We start from the raw sequence: 21,212 nt of genomic DNA on the forward strand, positions 1-21,212 counted from the left end.
CTACGGAATTCACCATTCCAACCTTATTTGAAGCGAAGCTACCCAATTTCTTCCTTTCCTACAACTATATCAAATCAATCGTAATTGTGGCCATATTTTTGTAGACCAGCAGATGGACCACATGGAATTACAACCGAATCGTGATAACGATCCAGCCATAATTGATTGTAATTCCTCTCTGGATTTACCGTCCCTCCCAAATCATAGTTTGGGTAGGAGCGAACCGGCCGAAGGCCGCCGATGATGGACAAGTGACCAGGTTACCAGTCGTCGAGCGGAGGTTGCCGGCGGCCTCCGACTATCTGCCCCGACCCAAACTATAATATGAGGGGACGCTGAAGTTAAAGAGGGATCAATCAATTATGGCCGGATCACCATCCGGCCATAATGTGATCCATCCCCTGATCCAAAAAAAATCAAGTTTTCATAATAGTTCTATGGCACATAACTAACAAGTTTATGTTCAATATCGTCACCGTGAAACCCTACAATGAACCAAACAACCTTACACTTGATTTCACTCAAAAGAAATCAGGAATGCAATAAACACAGATAAATGACAATGTAGATACATAATCAAACTTGAATTTCAGAACAAAGTTTTCAGTTTTGATCACCATAAAATGGATTCAGTGTCAAAAGACTAATCTCCACCCAATAAAACATGCTAAATTTGATTCTAGTCACAAAGAAATCATGAATGCTGGATAATTGACAGTAAATTCGAACAAAATTTTCAACTTGATCACTTAATTGTGCTTGGTTTCTATTGAAATGGGTTCACAATGTAGCATGCAAAACCAGAGTTCAAACACCATCTCAACCATCGCAAATTCGTACAAACTTTAGAAAAGAGCGTTCGATTCGAGAAGCCCCAAATTCGACAAACTAATTCGATAAAGCTTACGACTTTGCGAAGAATTACTTATCTTTGGAGGTGGAGATGCCGTACTTCTCCTGCAGACGCGTGATCTCCTCCTCCTTCTTCTTGGTGTCGGACTTCTTGGCCATCTTGGCTTGCTGGTAGTACAGGACGATGAGGTAGCGGTTGGCGACGTTGAAGCCGGAGAGGTGGTCGACGGCAGTCTTGGCGTCGTAGATGTCCTCGTAGACGACGAAGGCGGTCCCGCGGGTATCCTTGTTCGTTCCGATGCGGATCTGGCGGATGGCGCCGTACTTGCCGAAGATGTCGTACATCTCCTCACTGGAGATGTTGAATGGGAGGTTGCGTACGTACAGGACCCGATTCACTTCCGGGGGGAGGCGGGTGTTGGCCTTCCGAAGGCTGATCGTCGCCATGATCGATCGCGGTACCAAGTTAGGGTTTCAGAAACGAGACGAAACGAAGCGAACGAACCTTTCGCGAGGGCAGGGACCGGTCCAGACCGATTAAACTAAATACGAGTTATTTTCGTCGCCCTGGTTCGAATTTCAAACCGGAAAACTTGTCCCCTCGCGGCCCGGCGTACATCGCCCACAGATCGCCGGAAGCAGCTCTTCGGTCCGGCTGACGCAGGCCGGCAGCAGGAAGCGTAGAAGCACCACTGATCCGCTCCGCTCGATGCTGGCCCTGTACAGCGTCCCGTAGCCCGATTTCACCACTACCTCCCCTGGCGCTTCCAACACCGTCATGCTCTCCCTTCCGTCGAACTTCACGAGATCCTCCGCCTCCTCTACCTTTCCCCCGGCTTCCAAAGCTCCGCTTTTGCTCCTCGCCACTCTCCAGATCGACCTTCTCCGAACGGCAAGCCACAATGCGAACAAGAAGAAGAGTGGAATGGACGAGCAAAGCCAACTTAGGAGGAGCCTGATCTTGAAGCTCTTCACCATGCTATTTAGGCTCCCCGAATCCGATCTACCCACAAGAAGCACGAAGCTTCGCCATTTTTGCTTTGATTTAATTAAAATGGAGAAGATCAAAGGGGATTGGGATCGATTGCAGAATTGAGAAGGCGGAGAAGGAGATTGAGAAAGAGAGCAAGGCGGTTCCTTTCTTGGCGAAGCAGCGGAGGAATCAAAATAAAAAAGGGAGCGATATCGGTCGACATGGAGAGTAAAGAGTGGTCCTGGAGATGAACGGCGTTTGAGCTGGTTGGACCGATGGTAGCGGTCCATCTAAAACCCGTAATGAACCGTAAGTTGAACCGGATAGATTTAGGAAAGGAGATTTAACATATTGCACTTTTGAAATTTCGATAAAAATCAAAGGGTGTCATTTTTTTGTTTTGTCCGAATTTTGACACTCCATTATGGTTTTTTTAAATAAAAAAAACGCATCCCACCGCACGCAAGATATAATAATTATGAAATCATATTTGATCTTGTCTGAAAGTTGAATTAATGGACGTTGGACACGTGACACTCCCTGGGTCGATGACGTGGATCTTCGACTGATTGCACGAATCTCCGGCGAACCTGCACAGAAGTCGGGCCGGGAAGGGGTTCCCGGCAGCGACCCTCCGACGCTCAAGTCAGGTAAGCAAGCAGTGAAAAAAGTGGCCCCCAAGGTGTTGAACGCGTACCTCCGGCGAAGTATGAGGCTCTTTATATAGAGTGGTGAGAGAGCTCCTGCACGTCCACCGAGACGCATACGTGTCCGCAGCCCATACCTCGGTATGTGTCTGTCAGAAAGCTTACCTGACGTCATACTGCTACAGTCCAAGTATGTCCTTGATGGGACAACAGAACACCTCGTTGTCAGACTTGGAGTATGGCCTAGCCATATGACTTGACAGCTGTCAGAAGATGCTCTTGTCCTTCTCTACCCACCACAGGTCGGAACGTCCGTCCGTCCGGCTGGACGGGGAGTTCACGCGCCGGCCGGACGGCCCTCATCTAACGCGCGGGCCGGACGGCACTCCCTTCACGTCCGGACTGCCATTTGCATCGATATGCTTGGGAGAATTTCGGTAGGGTGCTATGTAAGGACTGTTAGCACTATGTTACCTCACATCTTCGGCCAAGCATGACTTCCGCTCGGCCCCTCGTTACTGTTCCATTGAGCGCCGGATCTCGACTCCTATCTGGCCGGCCAGGAGGTCGGCCCATCCTTCTCCGGTCAGCCGCCCGGTCCACTTAGCCTTTTGACTTTCACGTGGCTTTGACCCCTCAAAACGGGGGCCCCCTGTTCTATCCGCCGGATCACTTGCCTCCCCTTCAAATCTAGTCGAAGGAGGCGAAGTCCGACTGACTAGACTGCCGATCTGACTGAGTAATGACCGCTACATTAATCCGCTCGGCCAGACTTAGGGATGCTCATCCGTTTGGCGGTATCTTGTCTGTGCCTTGTATTCTCTTGGAACCCATGCCCGATTCTTTCCCTTGCTGCCCATCACGTGTGCTGCGCACGATAAGGGGCGCTCATTAAATGCGACCAGTATCCTGCTGACACGTGGCGATCGTGCGTTTGTCAGCGTATGGCGGTGGCGTCACTTCCGATGGGACAACCGCCATTTGAAATGAACGGCTGGATGATGGCCTCGTTTTTCACGACCTGGATCGGACGGTGGAGGTTGCTCCCGGGCGGCGATATAAAGCCCGCGACTCATTTTCCGCCGCACTGTTGCTTCATCCTCCTTCGTCTTCACGCTGCTCTTTCTGCTCCGGCGATCCTTATTCACCGCCTGTTTGGTGCGCTCGCCATCTTCTTCTTTTCCTCGATCTTTATCGCACCCGTAAGCCTTCCTTTTCAGCTTCCCACCTCCTGTATTGCTTTCTTATTCATTCTGTTGGCACTTTCCTTTAGTTTTTCTGTCAATATCTCTTCTGTTTCGGCCATGGCGAGTACTTTTACGCCTACAGTCGGCGCTCCTAGTCTCTGGTATACGACTATGGAGAGCCGATTCGATGAAGAAGACGCCTTGCGTCTCATTCGGACGTATGAAATTCTGGCCGACCACGAGATAGTTGTAGCCACTCCTTCCGATCGGCCCAATGATCCGCCGCCCGGCACCATTTGTTTCTTCCGTGATCAATTTTTGGCCGGGCTGCGCTTTCCACCACATCCGTTCATCATCAAAATATGCAACCACTTTCGCCTCCCGCTCGGCCAATTAGTCCCGAACTCGATTAGGTTGCTGAGCGGGGTGATAATCCTTTTCAAATTGAACGATATCCCCTTGGACCCCCAAATCTTCCACTATTTCTTCTACCCAAAACAATCCGAGTGGGGGACCTTCATATTTCAATCTAGGTCGGGTTTCGTTCTATTTACCAACATGCCGAGATCCAATAAGCATTGGAAGGAGCACTTCTTTTTTATGCGTCTCCCCGAGCGGCCGGCCTTCCGAACGAAGTGGCAGACGGCGGTGCCGAATCAACTGGGTCTTGGCAAATTCAAAAGCCATCCGGCGTATCTTCATGCGGCCAACCAGCTGGTCGGCCAACGTTACGATATCGACAAGTTGCTCCTTCCTGGAGTAATGTACATATTTGGCTTGTCTCCCATCCAAACCGATCTGCCTTGTAGCATGAGTAAGCGATTCTTATCCCCCTTTTTCTTTTGTTCTAACTGATTTATTCTTTGTTTCTGCAGCTGAAGTTATGTGGCGTGCTAAGGCAACCGAAAAGCTCAAGTTGAAAGCTGCCAATATTGAGGCGGTAAAGAACAAAGAGATAGCCGAACGGGGTTTGGTTCCGACCGGCGCTGCAACTGAAGGAAGCGAGGAAACTCAAGTTGCTCCCGAGGCATCGGCCGCCCGCGTCCCCGCTGACGAGGCCGCGGTCAATATCACAACATCTGCCCAGGGCGAGGAGGAAGGCCGGTCGGCTGACGAGACACCTTTGGTGACTCGAAAGCGCCGTTGGCTAGAGCAAGCCGCTCAACAGCCTTTACCGAGGGAGTAGCTTTCCGAGCGGAGCGATGATGCTCAAGCGGTTTTTGAGGCGGTCTCCTCGGAGCACACTCCGACGCAACTTGACTTGCCGCCGACCATCCCTGAGGCGCAACCTTCCACCTCTCGGACTTTACGTCGCCTTAGGTGACTGGGCGACCGTCCAGTCCCGATCGGCGAGTCTTCTGGCCATGCCGCTGCATCTCAAGATGATTCGAGCGGCCCGAGGGTGATTAAAACAGTCCTAAGATTTCCCTCGGAGTAATACCTACTGGCCGCCGATCGGCCATCGGCTCCCGAACAGCAGATCACCCTCACCGGTCCGCTCCCCAAAGTTTGGGAGGACGCGCGCGTACGCGTCGCGCTCATGTCCCCCAGTCAGCTAGGGGACAGTAACCTGCAGCAGGCGACTGGGGTATGCCTTTCTGCTTTACTGATACTTTTTGTTTTGGCTTTTAGCTTAACTGCCTTCGTTCGCAGAGTTGGGTAGAGCAAATTACGGTCAGCAATCGACTGGCCGAGCTGGAGGAGCAATCCACGGCTGCTCTGGAGAAAAGCAAAAAGCTTTTGGAAGCCGAAGGGAAACGAGCTTCCGATCTGGCGAGCGAGGTCGCTCGGCTTGAAGCTGTGGTCAAACAACGAGATAAAGAGATCAAGACGGCGACCACTCGGAAGCGTAAGGCCATCGACGACATGGACCTAATGAAGGTGGAGATCAGAGGGCTAGAGCAACGCGTCAAGGATCTGGATGCCCTTCTGGCCACCGAGAAGGAGGGTCGCTCGGTCGATCTGCTCAAATTTGACGGGGATTTAAAGGATCTCCAGGCTGCCGACGATGCTTCCCAAGCCGCGCTCAAAGAGTATCAGGATGGGGAGTCGGCTCGCTCTGACGAAGTGAGGAAGGCGTTTGTCCGCTCGGACGACTTCGGAGAGAAATTCACCGACAAAATTTCCCTCACTTTCGAAGAGGCGATCAAGGCGGCAGTGGATTACTTGAAGACTAAAGGCCACCTTCCCGCCGAGCTGACCATCCCTCCAGAGGATCTGGCTACCATGATGGGCGTCATTCCTGATGTCTTTTTGATTTTGACGCGTGAGGAGTGTTTTTTATCAACTTTTTTGTATCCTCGCTGATCCGGCGGTAAAAATCCGGAAACCCATAAGAAGGAGTCAACGCTAAGAGGAGGTCAAAGGGTCCAGTGGCTCGCCGGAAAAGGGCGAGCCGACCGGACTCAGAAGAAAGGGAAATTTGATAGTAAAAGGCACCCTGGCAGGGACCAGGGTTCCGACGCTCAAATAAAGCAGTACGTAATGACCGAGCGGAAGGAGGTGCCGCCCGGACGGCGCAAAGAATCAAGGCCGTCCGGACGACGTTCATCGTCCGCCCGGCGGGCCGAACACCCCAGTCAGACGGTGGGTAAAAGACGGGGACATCTTCTGACAGCCGTCAAGTCGTATGGCTATGCCATACTTCTAGTCTGACAACGGGTGGTCCTGCCGTCCCATCAAAGAACATGCTCGGACTGTGGCAGCATGGTGTCAGGTAAGCTCTCTGACAAGTGCATACCGTGGTATGGGTTGCTGACACGTACGCACCTCGGCGGGCATGCATCAGTTCCTTCTCCGTCCTATATAAAGAAGCTATTACTTCGCCAAAGGTACGCGTAATACAAATTTGGCAGCCACTTTCTCCACCATTTACTTGACTTGAGCGTCGGAGGGTCGTCGCCGGGAACCCCTTCCCGGCTAGACTTTCGTGCAGGATCGCCGGAGTTTCGTTCGACCAGTCGGAGATTCACCCCATCAACTAGGAGCGTGCCGCGTGCCCAGCGTCCTTTGGTTCAGCGATTCGGACAGGATCAAATTGGCACCGTCTGTGGGAACGCTCCTGCATCCGATCGGAGACAATGGACGAGGCTGGACGACAACACACGGTGACGCTTTCAAGGGAAGAACTCGACGCTCTGGTCGAGATAAGGGCCGCCAAACTCATGGAGCAAAAACAAAAAGCATCCGCCGAGCGAGCCGAGCAACAAGCAACATCTGCGTCTGGTGGCCGAGCGGAAGCACCTCCAGCCACCGTCGCATTCCATCGAGCCTTATTTCGCACCCCTGAAGCCATACCAGCCCGAAGAGATAGAGGATCTTCCTCAGATGAAATGCCAAGGCGGGATGACAGGAAGGGGAAAGCTCCCCGAGCGGACTCCTCCCTCGAGCGGATCAATCGTCAATTTTCGGAGGCTATCCTACGAGACCCTCTGCCCAAGCACTACGTGCCTCCGACGATCGGCGAATACAATGGAACAACAGACCCGGATGATCATCTGAGTAAGTTCGATAATACAGCCACGCTCCATCAGTACACAAATGGAGTAAAGTGTAGAGTCTTCCTTACCACCCTCTCGGGATCGGCCCAACGGTGGTTCCGGAGGTTGCCGGACGGATCCGTCACCAGCTTCAAGGACTTCCGAACGGCTTTCCTCCACCACTTCGCCAGTAGCCGGCGTTATCAAAAGACAAGTGTCAGCTTGTTCGCCATCAAGCAAGAGCCGAGAGAATCGCTTCGAGCTTACATTCAGCGATTCAACCAAGTGGCGATGGATATCCCCACGGCCACATCGGAGACAATGATGAATGCCTTCACGCAAGGCCTTGTGGATGGGGACTTCTTCCGGTCGCTCATCCGAAAGCCGCCCCGAGATTATGATCACATGCTACATCGGGCCAACGAATATATAAATGTGGAAGAAGCGCAAGCCGCTCGGAAAAAGGAAGCTCCAGCCGAGCGGGCACCTGTTCATGCCGAGCGGAAACAGCACGCCGCTCAACAGCCACCCAGAGGACCGAGGGCCGAAGCAATTCGATCCCCTCACGCCAGATCGCACGTACAAGAAGTGGCTGCCGCTCGGCCCAAGCCAAAGAAGAGGTGGACCCCTATGTTCTGCTCCTTCCACCAGTCGGATACGCACAACACGAGGGACTGTCGAAGTTTTCCCTTCGTGGCTAATCCTGTTCCCAGGAAAGCCGAACGACGGTCATCTCCCACCGACAGGAGACAAAGGACCCATGACGCTGACCGGACCCGCGTCGAGAGGCGACATCACCAGACGCCCGATCGGCACCGATCCCCAAGACAGGAAAATCGCCGGGCATCCAGAGAACGGTCTCGACCGTCCACTCGGGAGGAGGAAAATAGGAGCAATACTTCCCGGGGCGAGATCAGCGTTATTGCTGGTGGGCCGACCGGAGGAGACTCCAACCGAGCCCGAAAGGCGGGCGTCCGGCAGCTGCAGATCCACGCGGTCGGCTGCAGCCAAGAGCGAGCAGGTGGACCGGAAATCATTTTCGGACCCGGGGACTTAGAAGGAGTAGAAGTGCCCCACGACGACGCGCTGCTCATTAAAGCGGTAATAGCAAATTACACCATTCACCGCATATTTGTTGACACAGGGAGCTCGGTCAACATCATATTTAAGAAGGCGTTCGATCAGCTGCAAATTGATCGAGGAGTCGCTGCCCATGGCGACCCCTCTCGGGTTTACAGCAACGGCAGTAGTCGGACAGATCCGGCTGGCCACCTCTCTGGGAGACGAGCCGCTCAGACCAGGACAATAAATTTCGTGGTGGTCGACTCTCCATCATCCTACAACGTCATTTTGGGACGGCCCGAGTTCCGAGCGGTTGTCTCAACTTTCCACCAGAAGATAAAGTTCCCCGTGGAGGACAAAGTAGGAGAAGTGCGTGGGGATCAGCTAGCAGCTCGGTGGTGCTATATAGAGATGATCCGAGCGGAAGCCTGCTCCGCTCGGAAAGCGCCCCGAATCGAGGTACACGCCATAACCGAGAAACCTCCTGCTTTAATTTATGATGAAAAGGAGGAAGTTCAGATCCATCCGACCCGATCGGAGGCCACGACTTTTATCGCCTCTGATCTGGAGGAAGAACAGAAGGAGAAGCTGATCCAATGCCTCCAACGAAATCATGACGTCTTCGTCTGGTCGACACATGAGTTGCCCGGAATTTCGCCGAGCCTAGCGCAACACGAGTTGCATGTACGATCGGACGCTCGGCCAGTGAAGCAGAGAAAAAGGGACTTCAGCGCCGAGCAGAATGCCATCATCCGGGCGGAAGTGGGAAAACTTCTAAAGGCCGGCCACATACGCGAGGTGCAGTTCCCAAGCTGGCTGGCCAACGTAGTATTGGTTTCCAAGCCGGGCGGCAAGTGGAGAGTCTGCATCGACTTTCGGGACTTAAACAAAGCATGCCCCAAGGATTTTTATCCCCTGCCCCGGATAGATCAGCTGGTGGACTCTACGGCTGGCTGCGAATTAATTTGCATGCTTGACGCCTACCAGGGATATCACCAAGTGCCGCTCGCCCGGGAAGATCAAGAATAAGTAAGCTTCGTAATGGCCGACGACACTTACTGCTACAACGTGATGCCGTTCGGATTGAAGAACGCCGGGGCTACCTATCAACGCTTGATGAACAAGGTATTCCGGGAGCAGATCGGGCGGAATCTGAAAGTTTATGTAGACGACATTCTTATTAAATCCGTCCGAGCGGCAAATCTCTTCAAGGACATGGAAGAAACCTTCCGAACGTTGCGCAAATATGGAGTCAAGCTAAATCCCCAGAAGTGCCTATTCGGAGCAAAAGGAGGGCGTTTCTTGGGATATATAGTGACCGAGCGAGGAATTGAAGCCAACCCCAGCAAGATGAAAGCTCTGCAAGACATGCTTCCTCCTAGAAACACAAGGGAAGTGCAACGGTTGACTGGTCGGATAACTGCTTTGTCCAGATTCATCTCCAAAACCGCCGACCGGAGCCTGCCATTCTTCAAGATCCTGCGCAAGGCTACTAAGTTCCAGTGGGATGAAGAGTGTGACCGAGCATTTGAAGAGTTGAAAACATATCTAAATTCTCTGCCTGTGCTGGCCAATCCGATCGGGGGTGAGTCACTGTATATGTATCTGTCGTCAACTGAGCATGCTGTAGGCTCAGCACTTGTGAGGGCGAGCGACGAAGAGCAGCCGGTGTATTTTCTAAGCCACATTTTAAAAGATGCTGAATCTCGTTACACCAGGCTCGAGAAGTTGGCCTTTGCTTTGGTTCTAGCCGCTCGGCGCCTTCGACCGTATTTCTTGGCTCACACCATCATTGTCCGAACGAACAGTCCACTCGGAAGAGTGCTGTTGAATCCAGAAGCATCCGGACGGCTTATCAAGTGGACGACAGAATTAAGTGAATTTGACATCCAATATCAGCCCCGCTCGGCTATTAAAGCCCAATCCTTGGCTGATTTTGTGACCGAAGTGCAAAGGCCAGAGCCGGAAACTATGTGGAGAATATATGTGGATGGATCCTCCACTCGGCTCGGAAGTGGGATCGGAATATTACTACTCTCACCTCAGGAAGAAAAGATGCACCTATCCGTCCGGCTAGATTACAAAGCTACTAACAATGAAGCAGAGTATGATGCCTTCATAGCCGGATTGCAGGCAGCACGGCATGTGGGAGCCGGTCGGGTAACACTTCATTCGGATTCACAGTTGGCCGCTCAGCACCTTTGAAATCAACAGTGTTCGGCTTAAACTCTACGCTGAGGCCTTTGAAAACTCAAAGCTACTTTCCGAGAGGTGCTTATTCGGAAAATCCGAACGGAGAACCAGCTGCCGATGAGTTAGCCAAACTCATGAGCTCAATAACGCCGGTCGCCATTCAACAACCAATTGAAAAACTGCTGGTGGCGCATGTCGACCAGATGCAAGGCCTCGCGTTTCCAAATGACTGGAGGACACCTATTATAGAATTCCTCCGTTCGGCACCACACCATCCAATGAATATGTAGCCCGACTCCTCAGAAGAGCCGGTCGGTTTACACTAATCGGAGATCGACTTTACAAGAAAGCCTTTGTTGAAATGTGTAAGCTCTGAGGACTCAGCTTACATTCTCCAGGAAGTACATCAAGGATCATGTGGGGTCATCCAGGATCGTTGGCCAAGAAAATCCTCTTGGCCGGATACTTTGGCCAACTTTACAAACAGATGCCGCTCGGACAGTATCTACATGCCTTGCCAGAAGTATCACAACTTCTCCCACCGACCGCAGAGGAGATGAAGGCATCAACCATCTCATGTCCATTCGATCAATGGGAATGGATATTGTGGGCCCATTTCCGATGGCGGCCGGGCAGAGGAAATTTTACTAGTGGTAGACTATTTCTCCAAGTGGGTGGAGGCCGAGCCGGCAAAGATCACTGAACAAATGGTTAAAAAATTCGTCTGGCAACACATCATTTGTCGGTTCGGCATCCCTCGCCGACTAGTGTCTGACAACGGGCGGCAGTTCACAGGGAAGATGTTAGAGGATTGGTGCAAAAGCTACGGCATTGAGCAACATTTCACGTCCGTGACCTATCCTCAGAGCAACGGTCAAGCTGAAGTCGCCAACCGGGAAATTCTTCGTATTCTGCGCGCTCGGCTCGACCATTTGGGAGGGAGTTGGCCGGATGAAGTGCCGAGCGTCTTGTGGGCCATCCGAACGACGCCAAAAGAAGGGACAGGAGTCACACCGTTCCATTTGGTATATGGCGGTGAGGCTGTCATCCCGGTTGAAGTCGGCGTTGAGTCAGCCCGAATCCAGAGCTACGATAATGACAACGCCGAACGAAGAAACATGGAGCTGGACTTGGTAGAAGAAGAGAGGGAAAAGGCGTCCGTTCGGCTGATGGCTTACCGTCAGCGGATGAAGCAAAACTACAACCGGCGCGTCATTCCCAGATCGTTCCAGGTCGGCGATCTTGTCTGGAAGAAAGTCAAGCCGGTCGGCGACGTGGGCAGGTCCCTTCAAAATCATCGAGAAGCTCCGCTCGGGTGCGTATTATGTGGAAGATGAGGAAGGTCGTCAGCTAGATAGGCCATGGAGCGCGAACCACCTCCAGCCTTACCGGGCAGGGTGAAAGGTGTGCGTATGTAAATCATCTTGTGTACTTTTTTCGACTAAATACTTGAAATGCAGAGATGAAAAGTAAAAAAAAAAAAGCGAATATAAGGCATTATCGTCGTAACCCGAAGACCCCAGGCCGTTCGGCCGGGCTGCGTATAGAATATAAGCTGCATTCGAAATCGAAGACCCCGAGCTGTTCGGCCGGGCTGCATACTAGTGTGGCAGGAAGGACACCAAAACCCTGCGCTGTTCAGGATGATAGAGGAAGGTGATTGCCTGGAGCGAAGGCCTGAGCCGCTCGGCCAAGTAAATTTTAGCCGAGACTACCTCGGTGAGGATTATATACAAGCCAAGCGCTCGATGTTAAGGCTCGAGCCGGTCGGCCGGGTATATTGCTTTCCCAGCCAAGCGCTAGACGACGAAGGCCGCGCCGTTCGGCCGGGTGTGTAGTCTCACTTGAGACCGACGAGCCCCGTCGTTAAAAATCGAGAGCCGCGCCGACCGGCTATAAATATCCGCGCCGACGAGCCCCGTCGTTAAAAATCGAGAGCCGCGCCGACCGGCTATAAATATCCGCGCCGACGAGCCCCGTCGTTAAAAATCGAGAGCCGCGCCGACCGGCTATAAATATCCGCGCCGACGAGCCCCGTCGTTAAAAATCGAGAGCCGCGCCGACCGGCTATAAATATCCGCGCCGTCGAGCTCCGACGATAAATATCGAGAGACGAGCCGGCGTCTATAAATAATCCGAGCGGAATATCCGCGCCGTCGAGCTCCGACGATAAACATCAAGGGACGAGCCGGCATCTATAAACGTCCAAGCGGGAGGCCTTGCGAAAATCCAGCAAAAACCCCTTTGAGTCATTACATAGATAAGCGGGGCCGAACGGCGGGAATTCAAAAAAGTCATTACATAGATAAGCGGGGCCGAACGGCGGGAATTCAAAAAAGTCATTACATAAATAAGCGGGGCCGAACGGCTGGAATTCAAAAAAAGTTTACAGAAACGCGCCTCACACATCAAAATCAAAAAGAGCGTCGGGGATGGCGTCCATCACGCTCGCCAGATCCTCGGGGGGGATGGTCAGCTCGGCAGACAAGTGACCTTTGGTCTTCAGATAGCCCACCGCCGCCTTGATTGCCTCCTCGAACGTGAGGGATATCTTATCGGTAAACTTCTCTCCGAAGTCTTCCGAGCGGAGGAACGCCTTCCTCACTTCATTCGAGCGGGCCGACTCCCCCTCTTGATATTCCTTGAGCGCAGCATGGGCAGCGTCGCTAGCAGCTTGGAGATCCTTCAAGTCTCCATCGAATCTTTGGAGGTCAGCCGAGCGGCTCTCTTTTTCGGTGGCCAGCAGAGCATCCAGGTCCTTGATGCGTTGCTCCAGCCCCCGGATCTCCACCTTCATGTCGTCCATGTCGTTGATGGCCTGTAGCTTCCGAGTGGTCGCCGTCTGGATCTCCTTGTCTCACTGCTTAATCATTGTTTCAAGCCGAACGACCTTGCTCGCCAGATCAGTGGCTCGTTTCCGTTCGGCTTCTAGCGATTTCTTGGCCTTCTCCAGAGCGGCCATCGACTGCCTGGCGTCCCCCGCTGTTTTTTGTTTCTTCAGTTCCTCCTCCAGCTCGGCCAACCGATCGCTAATGGCGATCTGCTCCACCCAGTTCTACTAGCAAACACGAACAGGGTAAAAACTTCAAATAAGAGAGAGAAGGGGGGGAAGGGCTATACCCCGGTGGCTGATTGAAGGTTGCTGTCGCCGAGCTGCCCGGGAGTCAACTTAGCTATCCGACTCCGAGCATCTATCCAAGCTTGTGCGAGAGGGCCCGTCAGGGTGATCATCTGCTCAGGAAACACCGGCCGATCGGCGGCAGCCATGTACGCCTCTGAAGGGAGGCGCAGAACGGTTTTAAGTAAATTCTGGCCGCTCGGCCCGCTCTGAGATGGCCCGCCAGCAGAAGAGGTGGGTAGCTCGCCTAAACGCTTGAGACGTCGTCGAGTCCTCGAAGGGCTGGACGGCGGCACTTCCAAGCTGGCCCTCGGAGAATCCTGAGGGGTCGGGGTACTCTCGAGAGAAACTGTTCCGGACAGCACCGGCGCATCTGCACCCCGCTCAGGTTGTGGCTCATCAAGTGTAGAGGCAGGTGCGGCGGCCTTCCACTTCAGCTTCACTCGCAGGTTCTATATTGCCCGTGGCCTCATCAGGAGGGGCAGGGGCGTCCGGGGCTTCTGGGACCGTTGGCGGCCCCTCACCTTCTTCGCCGGCCGGATCAGCCGGAGCAAGGCCCCGTTCGGCGGCCTCCTTGCTCGTCACCGCCTCAATCCGAGCGGCCTTCAGTTTGACCTTCTCGGTGGCTCTGGCCCGCCATATGATCTCAGCTGCAGAAGTAGAGAATAAATCAGTTAGAACAAAATAAAGGGGAAGATAAGGAAGCTTACTCATGCTACAAGGCAGATCGGCTGGTGTAGAAGACAAGCCGAATATATGCATTACTCTTGGGAGAAGCATCTTGTCAATGTGATATCGCTGACCGACTAGCTGTTCGGCTGCATGGAGATAGTCTGCGTCACCTCTAAACTTGCCGAGCTCCGGTTGCGCAGGCATAGCCGTCTGCTACTTGGTGCGGAAAGTGGGCCGCTCGGGAAAGCGTATATAGAAAAAATGCTCCTTCCAGTGTTTGTTGGAGCTCGGCATATTATCGAAAAGGACGAAGCCTATCCTAGATTGGAAAACAAAGGTGCCCCACTCGGCTTGCTTGGGATAGTAGAAGTAGTGGAAGATTTTTGGGGTTAAGGGAATGCCGTTCAGTTTGAACAAAACTACTACTCCGCTCAGCAACCTAATAGAATTGGGAACTACTTGGCCGAGCGGAATGTGGAAATAGTTGCAAACTTCTAAGAAAAACTTATGAGGAGGAAAACGTAGTCCGGCCAGGAATTGATCCCGGAAGAAGACAACAGTGCCGGGCGGAGGATCGTTAGGCCGATCGGAAGGCGTGGCTAACACTATTTCGTGGTCGATCGGTAGGTCATATGCTCGAGTGAGGCGCATGGCGTCTTCCTCGTCGAACCGACTTTCCATGTTCGAGTACCAAAGACCCGGAGCACCGCCGGTCGGCTGCGAGGTACTGGTCATGATCGAAAGGCCAGAACGCGGGATAGAAGAGGATGGTTCAAGCAATGGAAGAAAATCGGCTGAAAAGGATGATTAACAGAAAGAAGAATGCGTCTGAAGCGAGAAAAAGGCTCTTACAAGCGAGGAAGATGACCGGAAGAAGCCGTGTGATCGTCGGAGAGTCTGAGAACAAGGTCGCCGGCGAGAGGGGGAATGACAGGAGTCTGGAAACGAAGAAGATGAAATGCGGCGGAAACGAAGTCAGGGATCTTATATCGCCGCCCGGAAACGATCTCCACCGTCCGATCCAGGTCGTCGATATCGAGGTTGTCATCGGATCGTCCGTTTCAAACGGCGGCTGTCCCATCGGAAGTGACGCAACCGCCATACTCTGACAAATGCACGGTCACCACGTGTCAGCCGGTTACTAGCCGCATTTAATGAGCTCCCCTTACCTTACGCAGAGCACGTGATGGGTAGTGTGGGAGAACAACGGACATCGATTCCCAGAAAGTACACGGCATGGACAAAGTATCGCCGGACAGACAGATATCGCCGCACGGATGTGCATCTTTATGCCTGGCCGAGCGGCCTAAGGCAATGATCATTGTTCGACAGATCGGCAGTCTAGTCAGTCGGACTTTGCCTCCTTCGACTAGACTCGAGAGGAAGGCAAGTGATCCGGCGGTAAAAATCCGGAAACCCATAAGAAGGAGTCAACGCTAAGAGGAGGTCAAAGGGTCCAGTGGCTCGCCGGAAAAGGGCGAGCCGACCGGACTCAGAAGAAAGGGAAATTTGATAGTAAAAGGTACCCTGGCAGGGACCAGGGTTCCGACGCTCAAATAAAGCAGTACGTAATGACCGAGCGGAAGGAGGTGCCGCCCGGACGGCGCAAAGAATCAAGGCCGTCCGGACGACGTTCATCGTCCGCCCGGCGGGCCGAACACCCCAGTCAGACGGTGGGTAAAAGACGGGGACATCTTCTGACAGCCGTCAAGTCGTATGGCTATGCCATACTTCTAGTCTGACAACGGGTGGTCCTGCCGTCCCATCAAAGAACATGCTCGGACTGTGGCAGCATGGTGTCAGGTAAGCTCTCTAACAAGTGCATACCGTGGTATGGGTTGCTGACACGTACGCACCTCGGCGGGCATGCATCAGTTCCTTCTCCGTCCTATATAAAGAAGCTATTACTTCGCCAAAGGTACGCGTAATACAAATTTGGCAGCCACTTTCTCCACCATTTACTTGACTTGAGCGTCGGAGGGTCGTCGCCGGGAACCCCTTCCCGGCTAGACTTTCGTGCAGGATCGCCGGAGCTTCGTTCGACCAGCCAGAGATTCACCCCATCGACTAGGAGCGTGCCGCGTGCCCAGCGTCCTTTGGTTCAGCGATTCGGACAGGATCACTCGCCGTTCGGCGAAACTTATTTTTGCTGTAACTTCTTTTGTTTGCCCAGCGTTTGACGTAAATAGATCATCTTTCCGTTCTTGCAACTTTTGTTTTGGCAAGAAATTTTTCTTTCGTCATGTTTAAAGTGTTCTTTAAAACTCCTCCGCTCGGCTTCATACTCTAACATGGGCTCAAGCCGATTGTCTTCAAAAAACGCCTTTCGCCATGCGACTGCGTAGCCGCTCGGCGCGTGAACGTCACTCGTTCACGTGCTCACGTCTTTAATTTTTATTAACCATCTTTTGCTTTGCACCTTACCTCAAAAGGGGGTTTCCATATATTTTTGCTAAGCGAGCCGCTCGACCATATGTTGGCCTTAAAGAACAGGCTCTGTCGTCGGTCGGCTTTTACCGCCGGAATGTATCACGTGGATGGCTATCCGCTCGGACGTTTATAGACGCCGGCTCGTCTCTCGATATTTAACGTCGGAGCTCGGCGGTCTTCCGCTCGGACGTTTATAGACGCCGGCTCGTCTCTCGATATTTAACGTCGGAGCTCGATGGTCTTCCGCTCGAACGTTTATAGACGCCGGTTCGTCTCTCGATATTTAACGTCGGAGCTCGACGGTCTTCCGCTCGGACGTTTATAGACGCCGACTCATCTCTCGATATTTAACGTCGGAGCTCGACGGCCTTAAAGGCAAACTTGCACACAGCCGCTCGGTGAACACATCAGCCATCCTTTGAATTAATTTTTGCTTCCTGCATTACAAGGGCTCAGGCGACCAAAATATATGCAAAAATGAATTACATTAGCGCACCTTTCACCCAGCTTGATAAGGCTGGAGATGATTCGCGCTCCACGGCCGATCCAGCTGGCGCCCGTCTTCATCCTCCAAATAATAAGCACCTGAGCGGAGCTTTTCGATAACCTTGAAGGGGCCTGCCCAGGGAGCTTCCAGCTTGCCGACATCGCCGACCGGCTTGACTTTCTTCCAGACAAGGTCGTCGACCTGGAATGATCTGGGGATTATGCGCCTGTTGTAGTTTTGCTTCATTCGTTGACGATACGCCATCAGCCGGACGGACGCCTTGGCTCGCTCCTCATCAACCAAATCTAGCTCCATGTTCCTCCGCTTGGCATTGCCCTCATCGTAACACTGGATCCGGACGGATTCGACGCCTACTTCGACGGGAATTACCGCTTCACCGCCGTATACCAGATGAAAAGGCGTGACGCTCGTTCCTTCTTTTGGAGTCGTTCGGATGACCCATAGGACGCCCGACACTTCATCCACCCAACTTCCCCCCAAATGGTTGAGCCGAGCGCGCAGCATGCGAAGAATTTCCCGATTGGTTACTTCGGCTTGACCGTTGCTTTGGGGATAGGCCACGGATGTGAAGTGTTGCTCTATGCCATAGCTTTTGCACCAGTCCTCGAGCAACTTCCCTGTGAATTGCCGCCCGTTGTCGGAAACCAGTCGGCGAGGGACGCCGAACCGACAGATGATGTGTTGCCAGATGAATTTTTTGACCATCTGCTCGGTGATCTTGGCTAGCGGCTTGGCCTCCACCCACTTAGAAAAATAATCGACCGCTACTAGCAGAAATTTTCGCTGCCCAGTCGCCATAGGAAATGGACCAACAACATCTATTCCCACTGATCGAACGGACATGAGACTATTGATGCCTTCATTTCCTCTGCCGGTCGGTGGTAGAAGTTATGGTACTTCTGGCACGAGAGGCACGTCGACACTGTCCGAGCGGCATCTGCTTGTAAGGTTGGCCAGAAGTACCCAGCTAATAGGATCTTCTTAGCCAGCGAACGTCCGCCCGGATGCCCTCCGCATGATCCTTGATGTACTTCTTGGAGGATGTAAGCCGAGTCCTCCGAGCTCACGCATTTCAACAGCGGGTGTGAGAAAGCCTTCTTGTAAAGCTGATCGCCGATGAGTGTGAACCGACCGACTCTCCTCCTTAACAGTTGGGCTTCGTTCCGGTCGGACGGTGTGGCTCCCGAGCGCAAAAACTCCGTGATGGCTGTTCTTCAGTCGCTCGGAAACGTGAGGCCTTCCATCCGGTCGACGTGCGCCACCAAAGATACTTGTTCAATTGGTTGCTGGATGGCGATTGGCGTTATTGAGCTCGCAAGTTTAGCTAACTCATCGGCCGCTTGATTCTCGGCTCGGGGTATCTTTTGGATAATTACCTCTCTGAAGTCGACCTTGAGTTTTTCGAAGGCCTCGGCATAAAGTTTGAGCCGAGCGTTGTTAATCTCGAAGGTACCTGTGAGCTGCTGAGCGGCCAATTGGGAGTCTGAATGCAGCATTACCCGTCCGGCCCCTACATGCCGGGCGGCCTGTAAGCCGGCTATAAGGGCCTCATACTCTGCCTCATTATTTATAGCTCTATAGTCAAACCGGACAGATAGATGCATCTTCTCTGCTTGGGGAGACAACAATAATACACCAATACCGCTCCCGAGCTGAGTGGATGATCCATCCACAAATATCTTCCATATAGCCTCGGGCTCTGGCCTTTGTACTTCGGTAACGAAATTCGTCAAGGACTGCGCTTTTATCGTCGAGCGAGGCTGGTATTGGATGTCAAATTCACTTAACTCCGTCGTCCATTTGATGAGCCGCCCGGACGCTTCTGGATTCAGTAATACACGCCCGAGCGGGCTATTAGTTTTGACAATGATGGTATGCGCCAGGAAGTATGGGCGAAGGCGCCGAGCGGCGAGGACCAGAGCAAAAGCCAGCTTTTCGAGCCCAGTGTAGCGAGATTCAGCATCTTTTAAAATGTGACTAAGGAAATACACAGGCTCTTCTCCGCTCGCCCTCACTAGTGCCGAGCCGATCGCTTGCTCGGTGGAAGACAAGTAGATACAAAGTGGCTCACCCGTAGCCGGCTTGGCTAATACCGGGAGAGAATTCAGATATGCCTTTAAATCTTCGAACGCCCGGTCGCATTCTTCGTCCCAGTGAAATTTAGTGGCCTTGCGCAAGATTTTGAAGAAACGAAGGCTCCAGTCGGCGGTTTTAGATATGAATCTGGACAAAGCAGTTATTCGACCGGTCAAACGCTGCACTTCCCTCAGATTTCTTGGGGGTGGCATGTCTTGTAGGGCTTTTACTTTACTTGGATTTGCTTCAATACCCCGCTCGGTCACTATGTACCCCAAGAAACGCCCTCCTTTTGCTCCGAACAGGCACTTCTGGGGATTTAGCTTGACTCCATATTTGCGTAGCGTTCGGAAGGTTTCTTCCATGTCCTTGAAGAGATTGGCCGCTCAGACGGACTTGATGAGAATGTCATCCACATACACTTCCAGATTTCGCCCGATCTGCTCTCTGAATACTTTGTTCATCAAGCGCTGATATGTGGCCCCCCCCCGCATTCTTCAATCCGAACGGCATCACATTATAGTAATAGGTACCGTCGGCCGTCACGAAGCTGACTTTTTCTTGATCTTCACGGGCAAGCAGCACTTGATGATAGCCTTGGTAAGCATCGAGCATACATATTAATTCGCAGACGGCCGTAGAGTCCACCAGCTGATCTATCCGGGGCAGAGGATAAAAGTTTTTCGGGCAAGCTTTGTTGAGATCCCGAAAATCTATGCATACTCTCCACTTGTTGCCCGGCTTGGAGACTAATACTACGTTAGCCAGCCAGCTCGGGTACTGCACCTCACGTATATGGCCGACTTCAAGAAGCTTCTCCACCTCCGCCCGGATGATGGCATTCTGCTCGGCGCTGAAATCCCTTTTTCTCTGCTTCACAGGCCGAGCGTCCGATCGGACATGTAGCTCGTGTTGTGCTATGCTCGGCGAAATTCCGGACAGCTCATGCGTTGACCAGACGAAGACATCACAATTTCTCTGGAGGCATTTGATAACTTCCTCCTTCTGGTTGGCCTTCAGATCAGACGCAATAAAGGTCGTGGCCTCCGATCGGGTTGGGTGAATCTGCACTTCCTCTTTTTCTTCATAAACTAAAGAGGGTGGCTTTTTAGTGATGGCGTTTATCTCGATTCGGGGCACCTTCCGAGCGGAATTGGATTCTGCTCGGACCATCTCGACGTAGCATCGCCGAGCTGCTAGTTGATCTCCCCGTACTTCACCCATTTTATCCTCCACGGGGAACTTGATCTTCTGATAGAAAGTGGAAACGGCCGCTCGGAACTCGCTGAGCGCCGGTCGTCCCAAAATGACGTTGTAGGACGAGGGAGAATCGACCAACACGAAGTTTGCTGTCCTCGTCCTTCTGAGCGGCTCTTCTCCCAGCGAGATAGCCAGCCGGATCTGTCCGACCGGCTAAACTTCGTTACCCGTAAACCCGTATAGGGGGGTTGTCATGGGTAGCAGCTCGGCTTGATCAATTTATAGCTGATCGATCGTCTTCTTAAATATGATGTTGACCGAGCTTCCTGTGTCAATAAATACGCGGTGAATAGTGTAGTTAGCTATTACCGCTTTGATGAGCAGAGCGTCGTCGTGGGGCACTTCAACTCCTTCCAAGTCCCCGGGCCCGAAACTGATTTCGGGTCTGCTCGCTCGCTTTTGGTTGCAGCCGACTACATGGATTTGGAGCTGTCGGACGTTCGCCTTCCTTGCTCGGTTAGAGTCCCCTCCGGTTGGTCCGCCTGCTATGATGTTGATCTCGCCTCGGGAGGCATTGCTTCTATTTTCTTCTTCTCGAGCGGTCGAACGGGGACGTTCCCTAGACATCCAGAGATTCTCCCGTCTCGGAGAGCGATGTCGCTCGGGAGTCTATTGTTGTCGCCTGTCAGCTACCGTCCGCTCGGCTTCGCGAGGCCTCTGTCGTCTGTCGGCTGATGGCGACCGACGCCCGCCACCTCTGGGAACGGGGTGGGCGATTAGTGGAAGACTACGGCAATCCCTAGTGTTATGTGTGT

The 21,212-nt window shown here is 52.8% G+C and overlaps 1 protein-coding gene across 1 annotated transcript; it reads right to left on the bottom strand.

Annotated features, from left to right (window-relative positions):
* Nucleotides 1-693: 693 nt before the first annotated feature.
* LOC122045875 (splicing factor 3B subunit 6-like protein) lies at nucleotides 694-1,444 on the bottom strand. The gene has a single exon (XM_042606281.1). The coding sequence runs from the start codon at nucleotides 1,297-1,299 to the stop codon at nucleotides 922-924; it is 378 nt and encodes a 125-aa protein (XP_042462215.1). The 5' UTR covers nucleotides 1,300-1,444; the 3' UTR covers nucleotides 694-921.
* Nucleotides 1,445-21,212: the final 19,768 nt, after the last annotated feature.

The sequence above is a fragment of the Zingiber officinale genome, chromosome 2B (genome assembly GCF_018446385.1).
Source record: "Zingiber officinale cultivar Zhangliang chromosome 2B, Zo_v1.1, whole genome shotgun sequence".
Classification (NCBI taxonomy): Eukaryota; Viridiplantae; Streptophyta; class Magnoliopsida; order Zingiberales; family Zingiberaceae; genus Zingiber; species Zingiber officinale.

Excerpts from the sequence above, each read along its gene's own strand:
- LOC122045875 (XM_042606281.1), bottom strand. The coding sequence starts at position 1,299 with ATGGCGACGATCAGCCTTCGGAAGGCCAACACCCGCCTCCCCCCGGAA.